At 41.4% G+C, this 18,719-nt stretch overlaps 1 protein-coding gene and 1 long non-coding RNA gene across 6 annotated transcripts; one reads left to right on the plus strand and one right to left on the minus strand.

The window, feature by feature from the left end:
• The first annotated feature begins 691 nt into the window (after positions 1-691).
• On the plus strand, positions 692-18,316 carry tjp3 (tight junction protein 3). Of its 5 annotated transcripts, none has more exons than XM_068319988.1 (30): positions 692-831; positions 7,248-7,304; positions 7,723-7,847; positions 7,926-8,028; positions 8,127-8,421; positions 8,508-8,611; positions 8,703-8,892; positions 9,045-9,120; positions 9,267-9,367; positions 9,491-9,581; positions 9,907-10,089; positions 10,179-10,282; positions 10,649-10,733; positions 11,405-11,481; positions 11,674-11,770; positions 12,535-12,626; positions 12,733-12,808; positions 13,275-13,348; positions 13,591-13,654; positions 13,728-13,884; positions 14,592-14,700; positions 14,785-15,004; positions 15,091-15,296; positions 15,377-15,472; positions 15,571-15,650; positions 15,759-15,969; positions 16,126-16,226; positions 16,402-16,977; positions 17,577-17,635; positions 17,722-18,316. In XM_068319988.1, the coding sequence occupies exons 2-30, from the start codon at positions 7,257-7,259 to the stop codon at positions 17,849-17,851; spliced, it is 3,930 nt and encodes a 1,309-aa protein (XP_068176089.1). In that variant the 5' UTR covers positions 692-831; positions 7,248-7,256; the 3' UTR covers positions 17,852-18,316. The 5 variants fall into 5 exon arrangements, with proteins under 5 accessions (XP_068176089.1, XP_068176088.1, XP_068176083.1 ...); XM_068319987.1 differs by having other exon boundaries at positions 702-871; XM_068319982.1 differs by lacking the exon at positions 692-831 and adding an exon at positions 3,298-3,675.
• Positions 15,314-15,871, minus strand: LOC137599207 (uncharacterized). The gene is made up of 3 exons (XR_011036762.1): positions 15,733-15,871; positions 15,532-15,620; positions 15,314-15,451 (listed from the first exon to the last, which is right to left on the minus strand). It is a non-coding gene; the product is annotated as an uncharacterized lncRNA (long non-coding RNA).
• Positions 18,317-18,719: the final 403 nt, after the last annotated feature.

The raw sequence follows: 18,719 nt of genomic DNA on the forward strand, positions 1-18,719 counted from the left end.
CAGACAAATTGTGATACAAATTATGATGCTAATGTTTGTCTGCTTTGAAGTTAATTTTTTTCTACATGTAGTAAGGACAACTGCAACACTCCAATGCCTAAAAAAACCTCACTGTGAAAAGTCTTTTTCTTAGCATATCATGATCAATAAATAGTTTTGATGGGCGTGGCTGTACTAGGTTTTGGAGTTTACAATTTGAAATCTACAAAACAATTTTTAAAAAATAGATTATGTAGTACAGTATGTCTTTAAAAACCACTGATTCTTTAAGTTTCTGTGACTTTTTGGACAGTAAATTGTAAAATCCTCTTTTTTTTTTTGTAGAAAACTTCTCCATCTCTGTCAAACCTCTATCATTCCTTTCATTATACTGTATTAAGATTACCTGTAATGTTTTACAGTGACACATTTTTCAAAAGGAAACTTTCATGACATCATTTGTACTGTTTTGTGAATCCCTATGTTTAATAAAACAAAATAACCTGTGCCAAATAAACTAAATAATAAGTAATAAATAATCACGTGTGTTTTCAATTAATTTACCAAACGCGAAACAAATCCATTAACGCGATCAAAAAAAGGGGAGCGGTTGATGTGAAGGACCAACTTCCGGTTGTTAAATACGTGATGACGTTGTGAAACTTACCTGTGCGTTGAGCCCTCAGCGTCACGCCTCCACACCTGACTTCGGGAGGGACAAACATCCACTGAACGTGACGAACAAGAACAGTTTTGCCATTTCACGAGAACTTGTGTGGATTTTTTTAAATTTAGACGCAACGACAGAGTGTAAAGACAAAAGTTTCCATCCGCGGAGGAACAAGCGTACAGGTGCGTTCGCCTCCCTGCTGCTTCCTGGTCGCTTCTTCAGGTAAAAGCATGTTTGTCTCTACTTTACAACAGGCTGTCTGGGGAAAGGAGAAGCTGTAGAGAACCACTTTAACAACACGAACCTTTTACCGGAAGAACTTAAAAGAAAACTTTAAATTTTGTGTAAAATTGACATAAAATAATGTAGTTTCCAGGTGCGTGGCTCGTCAGCTGGTCTTTTCGGCAGTGTTTTGACTTATTCCTTAGTCCTTGTCTTAAAATCCTGCTGTGGCTCTTATTGATATGTTTATTAGTAATTAATTGTGGCTTACAGAACGTACAGGTTATTTATGGTTTAACTTGTGACACTTTCTATTTTCTCACCTTTCTGGTTCTGCCACACATGCAAGTTTCTACCTGCCTGACAGTTTCACATAGTTTTCTCTCAGCGGTCCAAATCTCTGATGACGTCACTGATGTAGAATATCAGTTTCTCTTTTCAATGCTCTCAGTGTTGTGTTATTTTAGATTGACTGTAAATATAATACGAGCAAAAGCTGATCAATAAGTACTACTTAATATTATATATTTAACAGCTATTTTCTAACAGTCTGCAGTTTAATTACTGAGAATGTGAAACCACCAGGTGGTTGATCAAAGCTTGTCCTTGTTTTACATTACTTAATTCGCTAATGACATCAGGTACAGTCAGCTCACTTGCTTTCTTTATTTGATCTGTCGTAAAGGTCCTCAGCGTTCCATATTGAGAGGCTCCTTTGCATTGGTTTTGATTTGTAAATGAATGAATGAAATGTCTTGTTTTCCAAGTGCTGTGATGACATCCGCATTGGAATTGTGGTGCATTGGGTCCTTGCAGTACTTCAACAGTATCGACAGTGCATGTCATGAGTAATTCTGCTGTGTGGAACCCACAAAGCTCCTCTCTGTGTAATTACAGCCTTTCTCTGAGCTCCATAAACCTCTGATTTGTCTTGGAAATCTGCACAATTTACACAAGGAAGTGTTGCAATTCCTCATTAATCAGAAGCACAACTTGTCAATTCAAAGGCTTTATGTCAATGTCAGTGGTAAATCTTTATTGGTGTACTTTGCTTGCATCATGTTCTGACAAATTTAGAGGAAGTGTTACATTAAATGCAGGTCAATGAAGCTGTGAGTTCTTAGCTGGGTGGAACAAAAGGGAATGGCCGACAGGCGGCTCTGCTGCTGAACAGGCTTTGTTCCTTGTGACATAAAGGAGTGCTTGTTTACCGACTGGAGGGGGCACACCTTGGCACAGTGTTTGTTTTAGTTACAGTAGTGGTTGCTGGCTGTTACAGTTTTTTTCTGACCTGTTAATAATTCATCACTAGCATTCTGGCTGACCGTAGGCTCCCTGTTCCGTCTGACTGAACCAAAGTTGGTATCAAGTACTGCTTTGTTTTTTCTTCAAATCAACAGAAATCCAGACGTTATTCTATGCCGGGCATCACCTGGTTAAGGATTTGATAAGATGTTTGCCTGATCTACCTCTCAGGTGTGAGCGATTATGGCTCAAGTGCGGTTGATGTAGATGATTGATTTCATGATTCTCTATAACCAAGATACAATACAAGCATGAAAAAGCTTGAGAAGTGAAAGCCCTACTAACATAAGTGGTGGTACAGAAAGTTAACAATGCAACACATTCTATGGCTGCAGTTGAATATCTGGTACGTCTGACATTTTATAGCTTCTGTTTTTATGCTTTGACATTAAAATAGGAATACAGTGGTCATTCTGTAATAATATTTTGCCTGGAGCATAGCTCTCAATTCAGTCATGCTAGATTCACCAAACTTTTCACATAAATTAGAGAGTAGAGTAGAGTAGGACTTTATTCATCCCTTCAGGAGGTTCCATCAGGGAAATTAATTGTCAAAATTAAGCATTGTCAGTAACTGCCTTTTTGATATTTGGATATTTTATCAAAATCGATAAAATAGTAGATTCCAAAGGTCTTCAGGTTTGTTATGTTCTCCATAGCGTGTATCTAAAATAGCATTCAATACTCCAGGTTCAGTCAAGGATGAGCAGAATTATGTTGGTGAATTTGATATAAAGTGTTAGGTTTGGATATTTCACCGTTGTTTTAAACAATAAGTGGCTGTGATCCGATGCTTTTGACAATCTGGGTGCTTAAGATACTAACCATGAAAGAGATGTAGTCAAATCTCTGAGTTTCCCAATGACATTTCCTGCACCTCAAACAACTGAGGTCCTGTGAAGGAACCCAGAAAAACTTTACTCAGGACAAGCAGATGTAGTTCAGCAAACACCACTTCAATTATTAACAGCCCAGTGCTCTCATTCCCTGGAGGTAACCATAGTACCCAGCAGACTGAAACCCAGCCAGCAGCCTGGGAGCCACTGCTTTAGCTTTGTGTCAAAGACTTGAGGTCATCCGGACGCACAAACATCTGACAGTAGGAGCCCCGTTTCACTTTATGGACCGATGAGGTGAAGGGAATAACACTGATCATTACTCTGGAGTGATGGACTCATGACTGATCTGTGCGGAGCAGAGGAGTGTCCGTGTGATGCTTCTCATGTGTTTTTCTGCATTTGGAACAAACTGAAGTGCGATCAGGCTGAGGCCTCTTTCTGCGGTTCGTTGTATTTTTGGAGTCGTGCGTCGGTGAACGTTTGAACATTTACAGGCTGACACCAACCCAATTGGATTCTACTCTGTCTGAACGCCAACTGGCTTGTTGTACTTTCTTTCTTCTTTTTTTTATCATCATGAATCTGACTCAGCGACTTAAACTTCTGAAGCACTTTGGCTCTTTGCCCCCAGAGCCCCCACCTCCACTGCTGGTGGTGCCTGTAAGTGGATGATAGTATCAACCTCTCATTCATGGCCAATGATTCTTATGATGTTATTCTACATGTTAGTGCATCATTTGTTTTGTACTATTTTCATCTTTCATTTTAAACATTTGAAACACACACAGACACAGAGAGAGAGATGGAGTGGGTTTTTTTAATAATGCAAATGACTGTAAAAACAATTATCTAAACGGTTTTGGCCTTCAACAGGCACCAAATCATGCATACTGTATGCAAGGGTTACTATAAAAATAATTTTACAACTGCATTTATTTCATAGCAGTAGATTGACTCACATACAACGTCAGTGAGAACCGTGCTGATGGTCTCCCATTTTACATCAAAGTCAAACAAGTTTGGTGGGACAGATTAGGAAGTCAAATTGGCCGTACATGGCCCGCGGGTCGTAGTTTGCAAATGCCTGGTGTGGCTTCATCAAATATTTCCTTATCGATTAAAAATTTGATCTGACTTTAATTCTTCATGTAAAAACATTATAAAACTCAGCCAAAACATTACACATTTGTTTAGCCGTTAATAATTTTTAGAAAAAAATCTGATAGTTAAGTGTTTATATTTTAATGTAAATGTAACAGAGATAATGTTAAACATTATTCAGACTTGAATGTTCAAATACAGTATACAGTATACTCAACCCAATCTTGCTTAGAAGATGAGTGGAAGAGTTCATTTTAAATGGTCTGTAAATTGATTTGGATGATTTTTCCTTAAAGTATGGCGTGATAAATTATGCTGTCTGTTTTGCGTACGGCATGCAAAATAGTATTACTGCAGGATTCAGTGGAATCTGACTTGATGGTTGGAGTAAGCAGTGACAGGATAACATGTTGTGTATGTAGAGACATTTTTACTGACTTGAAGGCAGTTCTCTGGTTAATACCATAATCCATGTTTGTAACATCTGGACTTTGTCCGTCCATTGATTCAGGACGCATCCCTCTGTAATTACGATCCTGCTGTATTTAAGATTCTTGTGTCCTCTGAAGTCTACATATGAGGACTTGTTAAAGTGCTGAAACTCCACCTTAAATCCACATTTATTGGAGGCACTAGAGAATCACTGAAGTGGGCAAACACTGTGGGGGAGGAGTGCTCCAGGTGAGGTCTGTGCTAGATGGGTTTTTTGTTTTTTTTCCCTGCTGAGAGAAACACAACACTTACTCACATTGGGAATAATTTCAACAAGAAGGGGATCAGATTTCTTCCATCCATTCATAGCTGATCTGAGGAGGAAAGAACTGGAGAGCGGTGACTGTCGCCCTCGTGAATGTTTTGCTTTTGGTTGATGTGGAATCTAAAGAGCCTGCTGTTCACTGAGCACCGAAGGCAGCAGGTGTTTTGTTCAGCTCAGAGATCCCAGTAGGAAATGGAAGTAAGGTTCAAAGACCAAGTGGTAAGTGGAGAAGGAGGAGCACAGAACATTAATGGACTTCCAGTAAAACTGCTGGCTGAAAGTAGCTAAAACAAGCCATTAAGAATGTACAGTCATGAATTATTACTGACGTGATTGAATCCCTGGCTGAACGTCGTTTATGATCGAAGGGTGACAGCCGGAAAGCTGCAGTGTCAGGAAGGACTGCAGTAGTTTGTTACCACATTATTTTCCACTTAAATTTGTTTCTTATATATATATATATTTACAAATTTAGGTTTATAAATTATGTGTCAAGTTAATGTGTGACACAAATATTGAATGCTGTGTTTTAAAATATCTACCTACTAGGAGGATGATTCCATATTTTTTCTAACGCCAATGGCTGATGACTACTGAGAGTTTGTCACATGCTTTATGGATTATGTGTTTAATATTGACAACCAGCTTTAAAGGTTATCCGTTCAGAAGTCCGTTAAGTGTTGCAATAGATTTTGATAAAGTTGCCCTTTCGTGAAATTGTTTTACAGTCATGTTTGCTCTTTGTTCGTTTCATTCCGTCATATCCTCCCTCAGGTTTATCACCGTTATTACTTGTGTCTCATTACGTTATAATGAAGTGAAAATAAGTGGTACCAACTTTAAAGTTTCGACGTCAGCATGGAGTGAAATTATATCTTAAGATACAGATGGGAAATTCACTCCCAGCTTTTATTTGAACAATCAAATCAGTTGCTGTAGCTCTGTTTTTGTTGGCCTTCAAGTTAATGAATAACTGGGTCAAACAGACAGACTACTGTTCACAGGTCATGGGCTGAACCCTTGCACCCCTCCACAGGGGAGTTTGAGAGTTTTATGGTCGTTTGAGAAGTTTCTTCTAACATCTTTGCAGCATTTTTAAATTTGTATCGTATTTCTAGATAATAAGGTGTGACAGAACATCTCCTGGGTGTTGTATGAGTTCCATGAGTGTTTTCGCTGACACTTCCTGTGACTCGTGGCGTCGCCTACATATATTTGACTACATCGGTGCATCCTGGGCTAACTAACTAGAGCAGCTGGCTTTACCCGTTCTTATTGTTAGTCGGAATGAAAATCGTGCCCAACCCTCCTTATCTATTTTTTAGTGACGAATACAGAAGACTGTTCTTCTAATTCTGATTCTGATTGTTATTATTATTATTATTATTAATAATGTTATTATTATTGTTATTATTATTATTATTATTATTATTATTGTTATTATTATTATGTTGGTGCAGCAAATAAATTAATGAATTAAAGCGTTTCATCAGATTATGTGACAGGATTGACAGAAATGTGATGAAGATGATGGAGGGAAGAGGGCACTTTATTTGAGCAGTTGCGACTTGACCCCCACACTGCCACCTGAGGTTCATTGACGTCTAGTTTTCTGATTATTGATTTTCTTTCAATTGACCACATTAAACAGTCTTCATAGAAACAACCTCCTGTATTAAAAAATGTTGTCTTGGAATGTGACTGTAAATCTTTCAGGGGTTTGACTGACTGTTTAGGAATGCAGGAATGTGTAGCTCTCATCGCTGTCAGAGGTAATGCATTGCTTTGTAAGGCAGATGCTTTGACTATTCCATTGATCAGTCAAAAGAAAATGAATTCACAGCTTTTTTGAGGACCCAAAATTATTTTCTAAAAATATCAACCATTTAGGGGAAAAAAAACATCAAACTTATATTTTTTACAAATTGTCCCAGTTTTTTTAAGCCAAACAATAAATCGATCAAATGAAAAGAAAATCCCGTTGTTCAGTATCAGCAATAGAAAAAGAACGACTGAAGCTTAACTTGCATCAAACAATGTTTTTGTGTGGTTATGCTCACTGAACAAGACTTGTTTTACTCATTGTCAACAGCACAAGCACCATACTGTACGTACACACACACACACACACACACACACACACACACACACACACACACACACACGGCAGGTAGCCCCTCCTCCATACCGGTCAGGCAGGATTGAGGCAGGTGAGAGCATGCTGAGATCAGGTTAGGGTTGTCCACACTCGTCTTCCTGCTCCGTTCAGGTTGTGCTCACTAAAATGACATGCATTATTTATTTTACACGTCTGAGTTAAGTCTTCTTTTCCTTAATTGATTCTGATTACTGTTGTGTTTTTGTGTCTTTGCAGAGGCCAGGCATGGAGGAGCTAACAATATGGGAGCAACATACAATAACACTAAACAAAGTAAGCTACTGTTTATTTTAAAGTAATGGAATGGGGTGTGTAAAACTGTCCTGCTTGGGTTGTGATCAGTGGAAGTGAAAATTGAGCTTCAGGATACGGCACAGAGGAAGTTTCTGCATTGTTTCCACTGTCTCTATTGAAGGGTTAGTAAGGGCTGAGGTGGACATTGTGTCAGACCTCTAAGTTTCACGGTACAGACTCCTGCAGGAATGTGTAGCGACACGCCCTGTCAGCTCGTCGCGATTCCGCCTCAAACTGAAGGTCTGCCGGAATGCATTCTGTCTCCCTCTATCGCTCTACTGGATCTCCAACACATCCTTACTCTCGCTTTGCATTCTTTTCTCTTCATTCATGTCGTTCATGTACTTGCTGTCATTTCCCGTTTGTCTAAATTTATCTCATCCTATCACAATGACAGGATTCCAAACTGGGGTTTGGTTTTGCCTTGTCTGGAGGCAAGGACAAGCCTAACCCAGACAATGGGGACACCACTGTAGTGGTGTCAGACGTGCTGCCAAATGGACCGGCCATGGGGCGCCTGTTGTAAGTCAAACACTTGATCTCAAAGGTTTGCAAAGCCATCAACAGATACATACAAATGTGTGTTATTGTTTTCTGCAGCACCAAAGACCAAATTGTTATGGTCAATGGAGTGTCTATGGAGAATGTCCACTCTAACTACACCATTCAGATCCTCAAGACATGTGGCAAGACTGCAAATATAGTGAGTAGTAAAGGAAGCACCTGAATGACTTCCTGTCTGTCAGGAGTAACTGTTGGTCATGTCTAAATTCCCGGCCTGCTGCAACTCTCTGCTTACAGACAGTGAAACGCCCTCGCAAGATCCAGATCCCAGCAACCAACCGGCCATCACGGGCTGCGTCCCATTCCAACCTACTGGAGCAGGACCCCCCCAGACGAACACGTCGCTACTCTGACGGCAGCGATGCGCGAGAAAGCAACCGGTATCATTACCGAGCCCGCAGTAGCTCGCCTGATCGCAATGGGCATGGAAACACGCTACCTTTGATGTCCACGGGGTACAAGAGGCTTCCATATCGCGAAGTTCCAGAGAAACCCTTGAAAACTACATTGGTTAAAAAGAGGATTACGGATGGTAAGACTTAAGGGAGAAAAAAATTCCATCTTATTTGTCGATTACTGATTTTCGACTTGATTCAAGGGGTTTTCTTCTTTCTGCAGAGTATGGATTGAAGCTGGGGAGTCAGATCTTCATTAAGCACATGACAGAAACAGGCCTGGCTGCAAAGGAAGGAACTCTACAGGAGGGGGATCTTATTCTCAAGGTCAACATTAAGATCTGATGAGTGATCTAAATCCATAGCATCAAAAATACACAATGATTTTCTATGTCAAACGATTTTTCTGATTTGACAGATCAATGGCATGACGACAGAGAATCTATCTCTGCTGGAGACCAAGCACCTGGTGGAGAAGAGCAGGGGCAAACTGACCATGACGGTCCTCAGGGACGACCGCAAATTTCTGATCAGCATCCCAGAGGTAGAAGACAGCGCCCCCAACAGTGAGGAGGATCACCGTCGCAACAGCAGCTCTGAACTGGAGGGTGAGCGATAGAGATGGACGGGTATGAGGCGCTCGATGGAAGTCTTAAAAGCACCTCTGAAATTTCTAGGGAGGCAGATGTAAACATGTAGATTCTGGAAGTATTTGTCTGTTCGCTCGCCCTTATTTATATTGGGGTTTTTTCCTACTCAGACATCTCAGACATTGACGAAGACTTCGCCACTCACAGAACATCCCGTCAACCCCTGAGAGAGAAACGAACACGCAGGTAAACATGACAGCAACTTCACCACCAGATTGAATAAATACAGCCTGATGAACTGATTGATATTAAATTATTTTATAAATAGCTGCTCTTGTTCTAGTTGAAAATTAAAGGCACTGAAGGTTGTTGTTTTTTTTTGTTAAACTCAGAACAAGAGCTGATCCTCCTCCTCCTGCCAAGTCTCGGGATTCTTCCCCAGTGCGATCCACCTTGACTCGGCCTCCTCCAAGAACCTATGCCCCTCGCCGAGGTCAGTCTCGCTGACGATTGCTTCTACTGGAGCTGCACATTGATCATTCACTCATTCTGTGTTGTTGACTATGATTCTAATGCTTCTCATTGACTTAAATAATGTGTATTATTGCTCCTTCAGCTCCGCCCGAATCAGAGTCGGACCGCAGTGCGTCTCCTCCTCCTTTTAGGGCACACAGCCCAGACGTGAGGGATCACTCCAGCAAGTACAAGTTAGTTCCTCATTGTCTTTAAGATGTTCATGAGCTGCTTCAGTGACTTTTCAGCACAAACCTCTATCCACACGTCTCCTGATGCAGAGCTCAGCTTCAATCATGAGAAAGTATGCAATGTTTGTGTGACGGTACACAGCTGTTGATCGAGCTGTGATCTAGTTCTGATTTGTGTGATTTTTCCACGGCCCCTAAATCAATGAAGATGATCTGTTTTTATATTTACAGGACATAAAATACGGGAAGAGATGCAAGATTATCCAGATTAATTAATAAATTCAATGATGGCCAAATAAGGCATTAAATAAGCTTTGCCTTTCCCCAGATCTCTGTCTGGCGTGTCCACCATCTCAAACGCCCAGTCCTCTCCCGCATTCCCCAATTTTTCCACCTCTCGCCCCGACTCATCCTCCTCAAGGCCTCGTAAGCCAGTGTCCGATTCGGACTCCGACCGCAGCGCTTCCCCTCTACCACGACGAGGGAGCCCCCGCCCAAACAGCAGATACAAGTAAGGACAAGGGTCAATCAAACACCTCGAGAAATCAAATCCATTTATTACAACAGACTCATCCTAACTGCCACACGTCTGCCCCACAGAGTTCTTCCTGATTTACCCCATGGAGGGCTGAGAAACTCCCCCATCACAGTTCGAAATGAGCCACCAAGGAGGGTCAACTCTCCTGTTCGAATCCCACCTCATGGTCAGCACACACACACAGACACACACAGACACACACAGAGACACACACACACACACACACAAACAAACTCGCGTATGTACATTAAATCAGTCCAACTTTGTGATGTTGCTTGTGTTGGACTTGACCTGAGAGTATTTGATTAATCTTTTGAATTTGGTCTTGTCTGGTGTCAAAAGTCAAATCACAGCCAGGAATGATTCTCCGTGCAGCAATTTTTAAGTGTCTCTTGACATAGCTTCATTGGAAAGTTAAAATTCTATGCCTATTTTTGTATAACGTGATTAGTCTTACTAAATGGAATGCTTCAGCACAGTGAACACCATTCATTCTTCCATTCTTTACAACTGTGTGACTCCTTACTTTCAGGCTCGGACTCTGAATCGGATGGCAGCGCGTCGCCTCCTCAGAGGCGGAGCACCGCCCACAGCCAGGACTCCTTCAGCAGATACAGGTACAGATGAAGGTCTGCCCAACCCCAACCTCCAACACTCCCCTTCCCCTCCCCAACTCCCAACAAGATGTCATGGACTGGGCCAGTGAACAGACTGCATACACCTCCCTCATTTATAACAATAGTTAAATGCGTGTTTTCATTTACTTTCACCTTGCTGTTTTATTTTTATTTGTTTTGTTTACTATATAAATCTTTAAGTCAGACTTGACTTTGGTTGATTTGTGTTTTTTGACTGTGTACTGAGTGTATTTTGTTTGTTCTGACTTGTCAACCAATGAAATAAAAGTGACTTTCACTGAGCATATCCCTCTCCTGTATGTGGCTGTGCACTGATCACTTCTGCCAACAGCAATCAAACATCAACAGAACAGTTCAACAGCTATGATTGGTTCTTGCAAATATACATGTTCTATTTAGCATGTTGAAAATGGCAAACATGAATCCACAAGGGTGAACAATAATTCTCCTGAATAATTAATTTGGATCAGTTACTAAGTGGTTAAACACCAGAGAGAGAGCCGGCCCCAGACATTCAAAGGTGAATATTCAACATTTCAGTCTCACCCTCTCATCAATAACAATGATAGCCACGGGCCCCCCCTCTCTAAACGTTACTGAGATCTGTTGTCTTCCTCCTCTTATTCCCACCTCCCTGTCTTTTCTTGCAGAGTCCTGCCAGATGTTGCCGTGGAAACGCCACGATGGAGCGCTGCCAACATCACTTCCAGTAATCCACCACAGAAAGGTGTGTGTGTGTGTGTGTGTGTCTCAGCTGCTTGTGAGTCATAATTTGTCTATTGTTTGAATGTTGTTGGCTTTATTTGTAGCTTTAGCAGACCAGCAGATTGTAGTAAATTTAAGATATGCATGGTTTATCTATAGCTTTCTGCCAAGATGACTTTTCTTCACCTTAGATTTTATGTATTGATCTCTGCAGGCCATTCAGACTCTGATTCAGAGGCCAGTTACGCCTCAGTTCCTCGCAGGAACTCTAAGGACAGCACAAATTCCAACAAGGCTAAAAACCGATACAGGTGAGAGAAGAATAAGACGTTCATACAGAGGTGGAGTCGCTCATGTCAATTTACTAATATTCAGTTGAATTCTAATTGTTCAAAAACACTTTCATATTTAAAAGTTTAAAAACTTTTGAGGTCCTGAAGGAAGAACCAGAAACCTGAATCTAAGCGTATTTTTCCTAAAGTTAAACACAACCGAAACTTCTGACAACAAAGTAGCAGTTTGATGGTAACCTGATGCAAAATATTAGAATGTGTTCACATGATAAACTTTGACTCAAATATTTGTTGATAGTCAACTAAAAATTCTAAAATGATTTATCTGAAACATCTTGAAGAGTCGGTAGTAAACGCAGTAGGATGTGGGCTAACATTACAGGAACTCCATCGCTTAGTGTGTTCCCATCAGCCCTCTGTCACGTGAATGGGCCTTTGTTATACATAAGCAGCATATTTTAGTCTAAATGGTGTTGAAACCTCATTCCTTTTGAAGGCAAGAAGATTATTATTAAAAACATTATAGCAATATTAGCCTCGGTTTGCCACAGTTGAAATGAGGTGCAAGTGCACTTTTAGTTGACTGCCTCTGTGTGGAGATGTGCTAAATGGTACTGACAGTAAAATACTCCATGCAATCAGAACAAGATTGCATCACATAATGTTTCAACATTTTTATCACAACGACACATCTCACACTTCTACATTACTTCCGATGGAAAAATACTTAATTATGTTGTAGTTCAACATGTGTTTATATGTCTTACTCACGTCTTTCCCAGAGTTCTGAGTCCTGAGCTTAAATCCACATCAACCCATGCAAGGCAGGAGCCTCCTCATCACATCCCATCACCGAAAAGACCCCCTCCTGATGGTCAGTTCTCCTGCGCCGCACACTTCTCCTCTGTATCGTCATCCCAAGTTTTAGTTTTGAAGGACCAGTGTAAGTCCTGACCATCACCTCCCTTTACCTCCTTCAGATTCTTCCTCCGAATCAGACCAGCTGTCCCACCTCAGGAGGTCTGGGAGCTCCGAGCGGGACGACGCCCCCCGCCGGTACGACTGACCAAATCGAATTATATAGAGAAAAATACCCCAATGTCAAATCTTTATCCTGGAGTAATAGAACGGGAACAAGGCAATGCCTCAGTGACTTTGGGCCTATATCCAGTTCCACTGACAAACATGATGTCACAGTTAATATGCTTACCTCAGGGTGACGTATATCAATGCAGAATTGTTTGCATTTGACTTTACATAATTTATATATTCAACTCCCTGCTTGAGGATAAATTAGTTTTAAAAAAAGAGTTCAGTAAATTATTTTCCCACCTTAAGAATAAGCCTGTAATACAATTCCTATAGTATTAACTGGTATTCGCTTTATCTTATTAACTTTATTTAAATTTTAAAAAAGCAAGTTCTTCAACAGATATGTAAGTTTTATTTCCATGTTTAAACAGTTGCGTATGAACCGATAAACATGTTAAACACACTGATGTCTCTGTCGTATCCACCTTAGTGTCCCTCATGCCCCTAATGGAAGCGGTACCCTCATGTCGGGGATTTCAGTGAAGAGCAACCCACCCATCTACTGTAAGGCAGAGTTTTGTCTTTTTGTCATTGTTTGAATAATGAATTTCAATTTGTGATTTTTGAATTTGTTCCAAGTTAAATTAAAAAAAGGAAACTATTTCCGACTCTACCTCCCGACACTTCAACAGATGTTCCCCCTAAGCGCTTTGAGCCCTGGATGAATTGTTTTCTGCTTTTGTGATTTATTTGTTTTTTTTAACATTTTATTTATTCACATTATTTTATTTCTTTGTCTCTTCTAGCTAAGCCTGTGGAAGAGCCCATCTACTCCCTACCTCCAGACTCCTACCCCTCACCTAATCCAGGGTGAGTAAAGCGGGTCGATGGGCATTTAATTAATGTCTGCAGGAATGAACACGTTGCGAACTCTCCTTCTCAGGTACAGTTCAGATGTTCGCACGGTGTCGTTTTTGAAGGAGGGCAGTGTTGGTCTGAGGCTCGTGGGAGGAAACGATGTTGGCATATTTGTGGGTGGGGTTCAGCCACAAAGCCCTGCTTATGACGAGGGGATGAAAGAGGGAGACCAGATTATTCGGGTGAGACAGTCGTGCTTTATTTTACACTGTTTATTTTCAAGCTCATTGTACCGTTTCAGTAGTCTGGCCAAATATATAACGGGTTATCATGAGTCAGCACAAATTATTCAAATAATTGTCATGATGGACTCTGTCTGTCTGTCCACATCTCCTGATAACGCCTGGGTGGACTTCAGTGAAACTTCACACATACCTGAGGGATTTTTAAGGCGTGCCGCTCATCACTGTTTTGTTCAGTCTTTTCATTTTTACAACTTAATGCAAGATGAGGACTTTTTGACTTTTCTTAATCATGTACAGTAATCTACTTTGATGACCATGAAACCTGGTGGAAGAATGGACACAGTCCCAGGAAATGAACCTGTGAATTTCAAGTTGGTCATGATAGTCTGTGATATTTTTTTTTCAATAAGAACCCTGAAGATTTGACTCAGAAAGTTACAGACAGAGTTGCTTGAAATAAACTATGAGAGATAGGAATTAAAGGTGGGATTCCTATCCACCCAAATAAAAAATATTGTTCTGGAACAGCAGCTCTCTACGTCAAAGTTGATGGATGAATCTGAGTTCCAGATGTGTGTTTTCATGACAACAGAAACTATTTACAGGTGTTGCAAATGCATGGTAGTGTTTCTTTTGGGGAAGAGGGACCCTTTGGAGAAATTGCCCCGCACATAACATGAAATGTCTCACTCCCTCCTCCTCAGGTGAATAAAGTGGATTTCAGTCATTTCACACGGGAGGAAGCGGCTAACTTCCTCCTGAACATTAAGAATGGAGAGAAGGTCGAAATCAGCACTCAGCACAAGATGGATAGTAGGTTTATCACTAAATCACCCACAGTGTGAATACCGTTTGAACGTTTGTCATTAAGTGATTTTAGCTTTTCCCTTTCCTCAGTTTATAAGAAGATCATGAAGTCCAACCTAGCGGACAATTTTTATATCCGCACCCATTTTGATCACGAGGCTGACACCCCCATCGGTCTGAGCTTCACCAGAGGAGAGGTGTTCAGGGTGGTGGACACCATGTACCGTGGGAAGCTGGGGAACTGGCTGGCGGTCCGCATGGGGAATGACCTTCACGAGATGGATAAAGGCACCATCCCCAACCTGGCCAGGTCAGAAGAGATAGAATCAAGATGTAGATTACTAGTCTAGCTGAGAACTGTTATTCAGCATGTGTTTCTACCTTTCCATCCTGCAGGGCTGAATCTTTGGCCAGTCTGGAGCAATCCCAGTGGGTGTCGATAGAGAAGCAGGGGTCAGGACCAAGGGCAGAGTTCTGGAAACTTCGGGGGCTCAGAGGGAACAAAAAGAGTGAAAAGCCCAACCGTCGGACTCGTGACGATTTGCTGCATCTCACCATTCAGGGGAAATTCCCTGCCTATGAGAGAGTCCTGCTCAGAGAAGGTTGGTTTGCTGCTTTTTATCTCCTCACTAATGAAGGAGTTACTGGAGCTCCAGTAAGCCCCAACTGTTTGTGTCTCCAGCTAATTTCCAACGGCCCATCGTCATTATGGGTCCTCTTAATGATATTGCCATGGAGAAGCTGGTCAGAGACATGCCTGAAAAATATGAAATAGCAGGTTAGTTTCTTCCTTTTCACGCTTTACCTGATGTTGAACATCAGAAACCTCTCTCTTACTTTTTTAATCACTCCTGATCTGACGTTGATATTTTGCAGAAATGGTTCCTCGCAGCAAAGGAGGAGACAGCAGCTCGACAGTCATTAAGCTGGACACAGTGAGGAAAATTGCAGAGAATGTGAGACAGAGAACATTTAATATTCCATCATTTTAACATCATGAAGATCACGCTGGTCGCCTTGCTGTTTTCAGGTGCATGCCTTATTTTTGCTGATTTTTTTTCCAGGGGAAGCACCCTCTTCTGGACATCACTCCTACTGCGGTGGAAAGGCTGAACTACATCCAGTACCACCCGATGGTCCTGTTCCTGGACCCGCACAGCCGCAAGGACGTGAAGGCCATGAGGCAGAGGTACAGCCCTCACTCCAACAAGAGTTCTAGACGCCTCTACTCACAGGCTCTCAAACTGAGGAAACACTGCAGCCACCTTTTCTCAGGTAATGACACGAGGACACATATTTAAAAATGTTATAATGTCAAGATATCTTCATTTTATCTTTGTGTATTTACTCCTGAAGATGTACTAGTACCAATTTCAATTATGTTCCTCTCACTTATTACCACCCCCACCCCCACCCCCACCCCACCCCCAGCACGTATTGACCTGCAGCCTGGAACCAGTGCTTGGTATGAGAGTCTAAAGAGCAAGATCCTCCACCAGCAGAATAAACCCGTCTGGGTGTCTGAGATCACGGTGCGACACGCAGCTCCTTCTGATCCACCAACTATTATACGTTTAACAAAACCTTGAACTTGTTTAAAATGAACTGTGCAAGGCTTGTTTTGGCATAGCTGCCATCTAGATTTTACTCTGTGAATATGCCCTCTGTCCAGTTATACAGTAATGTATTTTTGTTGTTGTTGTCCAGTTGGAGAGTGGTGGGGAACAGGACTTAGATGCTCTGGACCAAACCCAGTCAGACTACCTCAGTGCTGCCAGTGACCTGGAGGACACTGATGGGGAGGCCTTCACTGACGAGGCCTACACCGACAACGAGGACCTGGAGGAGTCCTCGTATCATCAGAACACAGCCAATCCTCCCAGAAGCTCCAGGCTGGCTGGAGCGGCTTTAGCGCGCTCATCTGAGCCTGCCTCCGGACACGGCAGCTCCTCTATGGACCCTGAACCTCACACCAACATGCACTCGCCAAAAGAAGTCCCGCCATTGATGCATGTACCCAAGCCCAGGGCACCCCGCCATGACAGTTACAGCCCAACTAACAGCGCTGCTGAGGAGGAAGACCCCTCTCATCGCAGTTTTACAGACTCAGATTTTAGTGCCCTTGATACACTTGCATCCACTGCCGCATCCGATGGACCCCCGGACTTTATAGCCCCTGACCCCTCCAGCCGGTATGCCGGGAGCGAACTCTCGTATGCTGACGGGCAGTCTGAGCGAGCAGAAGATGCCGGCCTGTCCGCTGTTGAGGAGAGAGTACAACTGGTAAATAAAACAATGCTCTTTTTTCTTGAATGTTGTATTTTATTTATTAAAAGTCATCTATCTGAGTGGTCAGTGAATTCACACAATTACATATTTCTATTTCATTGAAAAATTCGATCTTCATTGTACAATTACTGTATTGAAAATTTGTACAAAAATTCCTAACGATCTGGTTTTACCTCTTCGAATATTTCATATTGAAATTTAAGCTAGAATAGTTAAGTGGACAATAAATCAAACTGCTATTTGAGAATATAGATGGGTTAAATGGTGATCGAAATAGTCGTTGGTAGAACCGCTCTTCTATTTAACTTTTAATGTGTCTTTACTGTGCATTTTAAATCCTGCGGGAAAAAAAGTTGTTGAACAAACTTGACTGAAGTTATTTTTTTTAGACACAAACCTAAAATACTCTTGTCCCTTGATATCCTAGTCTTTATTTTAAAAGTCTGAAAACGGGTTTCAGTGTTGTGAACCACATGTAATTTTAGTAAATCAGTAAAATACATTAAGGCGTTCAGACCAACAGAGAGAACGTGGAAAATTGATTTGCAAACTGAAAATTGATTTGTTTTAAATCCATGCTGTCATCTCTTTAGGCTCATTCTGAAGAGTCACTGGCAGAGGCTGGGGCAAAGAAGAACCCTCAGTTCATTGTGTAAGAGCTCTTTGCTTTCTTTGGTTTTCAGTGGAATGGCTGAGGCTATGTGCTGATTTTAACCCCTCTGCTCTGCACTCTGACAGGCTGGCGCATCATCATCAAGCTGTCCAGTACAGGCGAACACAGATCCGAGGCAGCAACAGCTCCGACGACGAGGAGGATGAGGAGGAGGAGACCGATGACATCGAATGGGGCCCGGCAACAGAGCTGTAGATTTGTGAACAGATTTAACGAACAGAAACTACCATTCTAATGAGGAGACAATTTCACTCCCCCAAAAATTCTAATTTCTTGGATATTTTTTGAACATGTATTTTTAATGGGGAAGCAAAAATTTTGTCTGAATGTTTTAGTCCGCCCTCATTAAGGGCCTCATTCAAGTGTGATGCTGGATGTTTTCATAACCTTTCAGCAGGTTAGTGACATTTTAAAGTGTAAAGAGAAAAATTTCAACATGAATGTTTGGATCACAATGTTTGATTTCTTTTCATTTTCATTATGTAAATGACCTCAGGTCAAACATCAGTTTACCCTTTGGTACTACTAATGCTGTATGTTACCTTTGAACACAGTCTAGTTTTATTAGAAATCATACCAAATTAATCTCTAGTCAACAAATATGAGAACGTTCTAAACCTTGTGGGTGCCTCTTTTTCTACATTAAACTGTTTTCCTGTTTTCAAGAGTTTGTTCAGTCGTGTAAAGTCTCACATGTGATCACTGATATCACACTTGATATTAGCTATTGATGTAAAAAATAATTTGTTATCCGCCATAAGGGCAGTAGCGTAACATTTCTAATGATCAAGTCAGCCGATGGTTCCACTTGTTTAGTCAGTCAGGTCGCTGCCCTCGATTTAAAGGTTTGTTTCCATCCCATTAGACGTTAACAGGTGGTCAGAGTGAGAAGAGATGAGATAAACATTGAAACTGAAATTAATTTATTATTTTTAGTCAGTCCACTGATGCGATGACAGCGGGCTGTAACCATTTGGTGTTAAAGATTTGAAATGTCAGTATAAACTGATGTGATTTGAAAGCCTCCCATTGAGATCATTCTTTTATAATTACAATTTGGTGT

The sequence above is a fragment of the Antennarius striatus genome, chromosome 7, assembly GCF_040054535.1.
Source record: "Antennarius striatus isolate MH-2024 chromosome 7, ASM4005453v1, whole genome shotgun sequence".
Classification (NCBI taxonomy): Eukaryota; Metazoa; Chordata; class Actinopteri; order Lophiiformes; family Antennariidae; genus Antennarius; species Antennarius striatus.

Bases quoted from the DNA above. Each gene is read 5' to 3' on its own strand.
- tjp3 (XM_068319982.1), top strand. From the start codon at position 3,592: ATGAATCTGACTCAGCGACTTAAACTTCTGAAGCACTTTGGCTCTTTG. The intron at 13,885-14,591 runs GTGAGACAGTCG...CCTCCTCCTCAG, and splicing joins AGGGAGACCAGATTATTCGG to GTGAATAAAGTGGATTTCAG. The intron at 15,651-15,758 runs GTGAGACAGAGA...TTTTTTTTCCAG, and splicing joins TGAGGAAAATTGCAGAGAAT to GGGAAGCACCCTCTTCTGGA.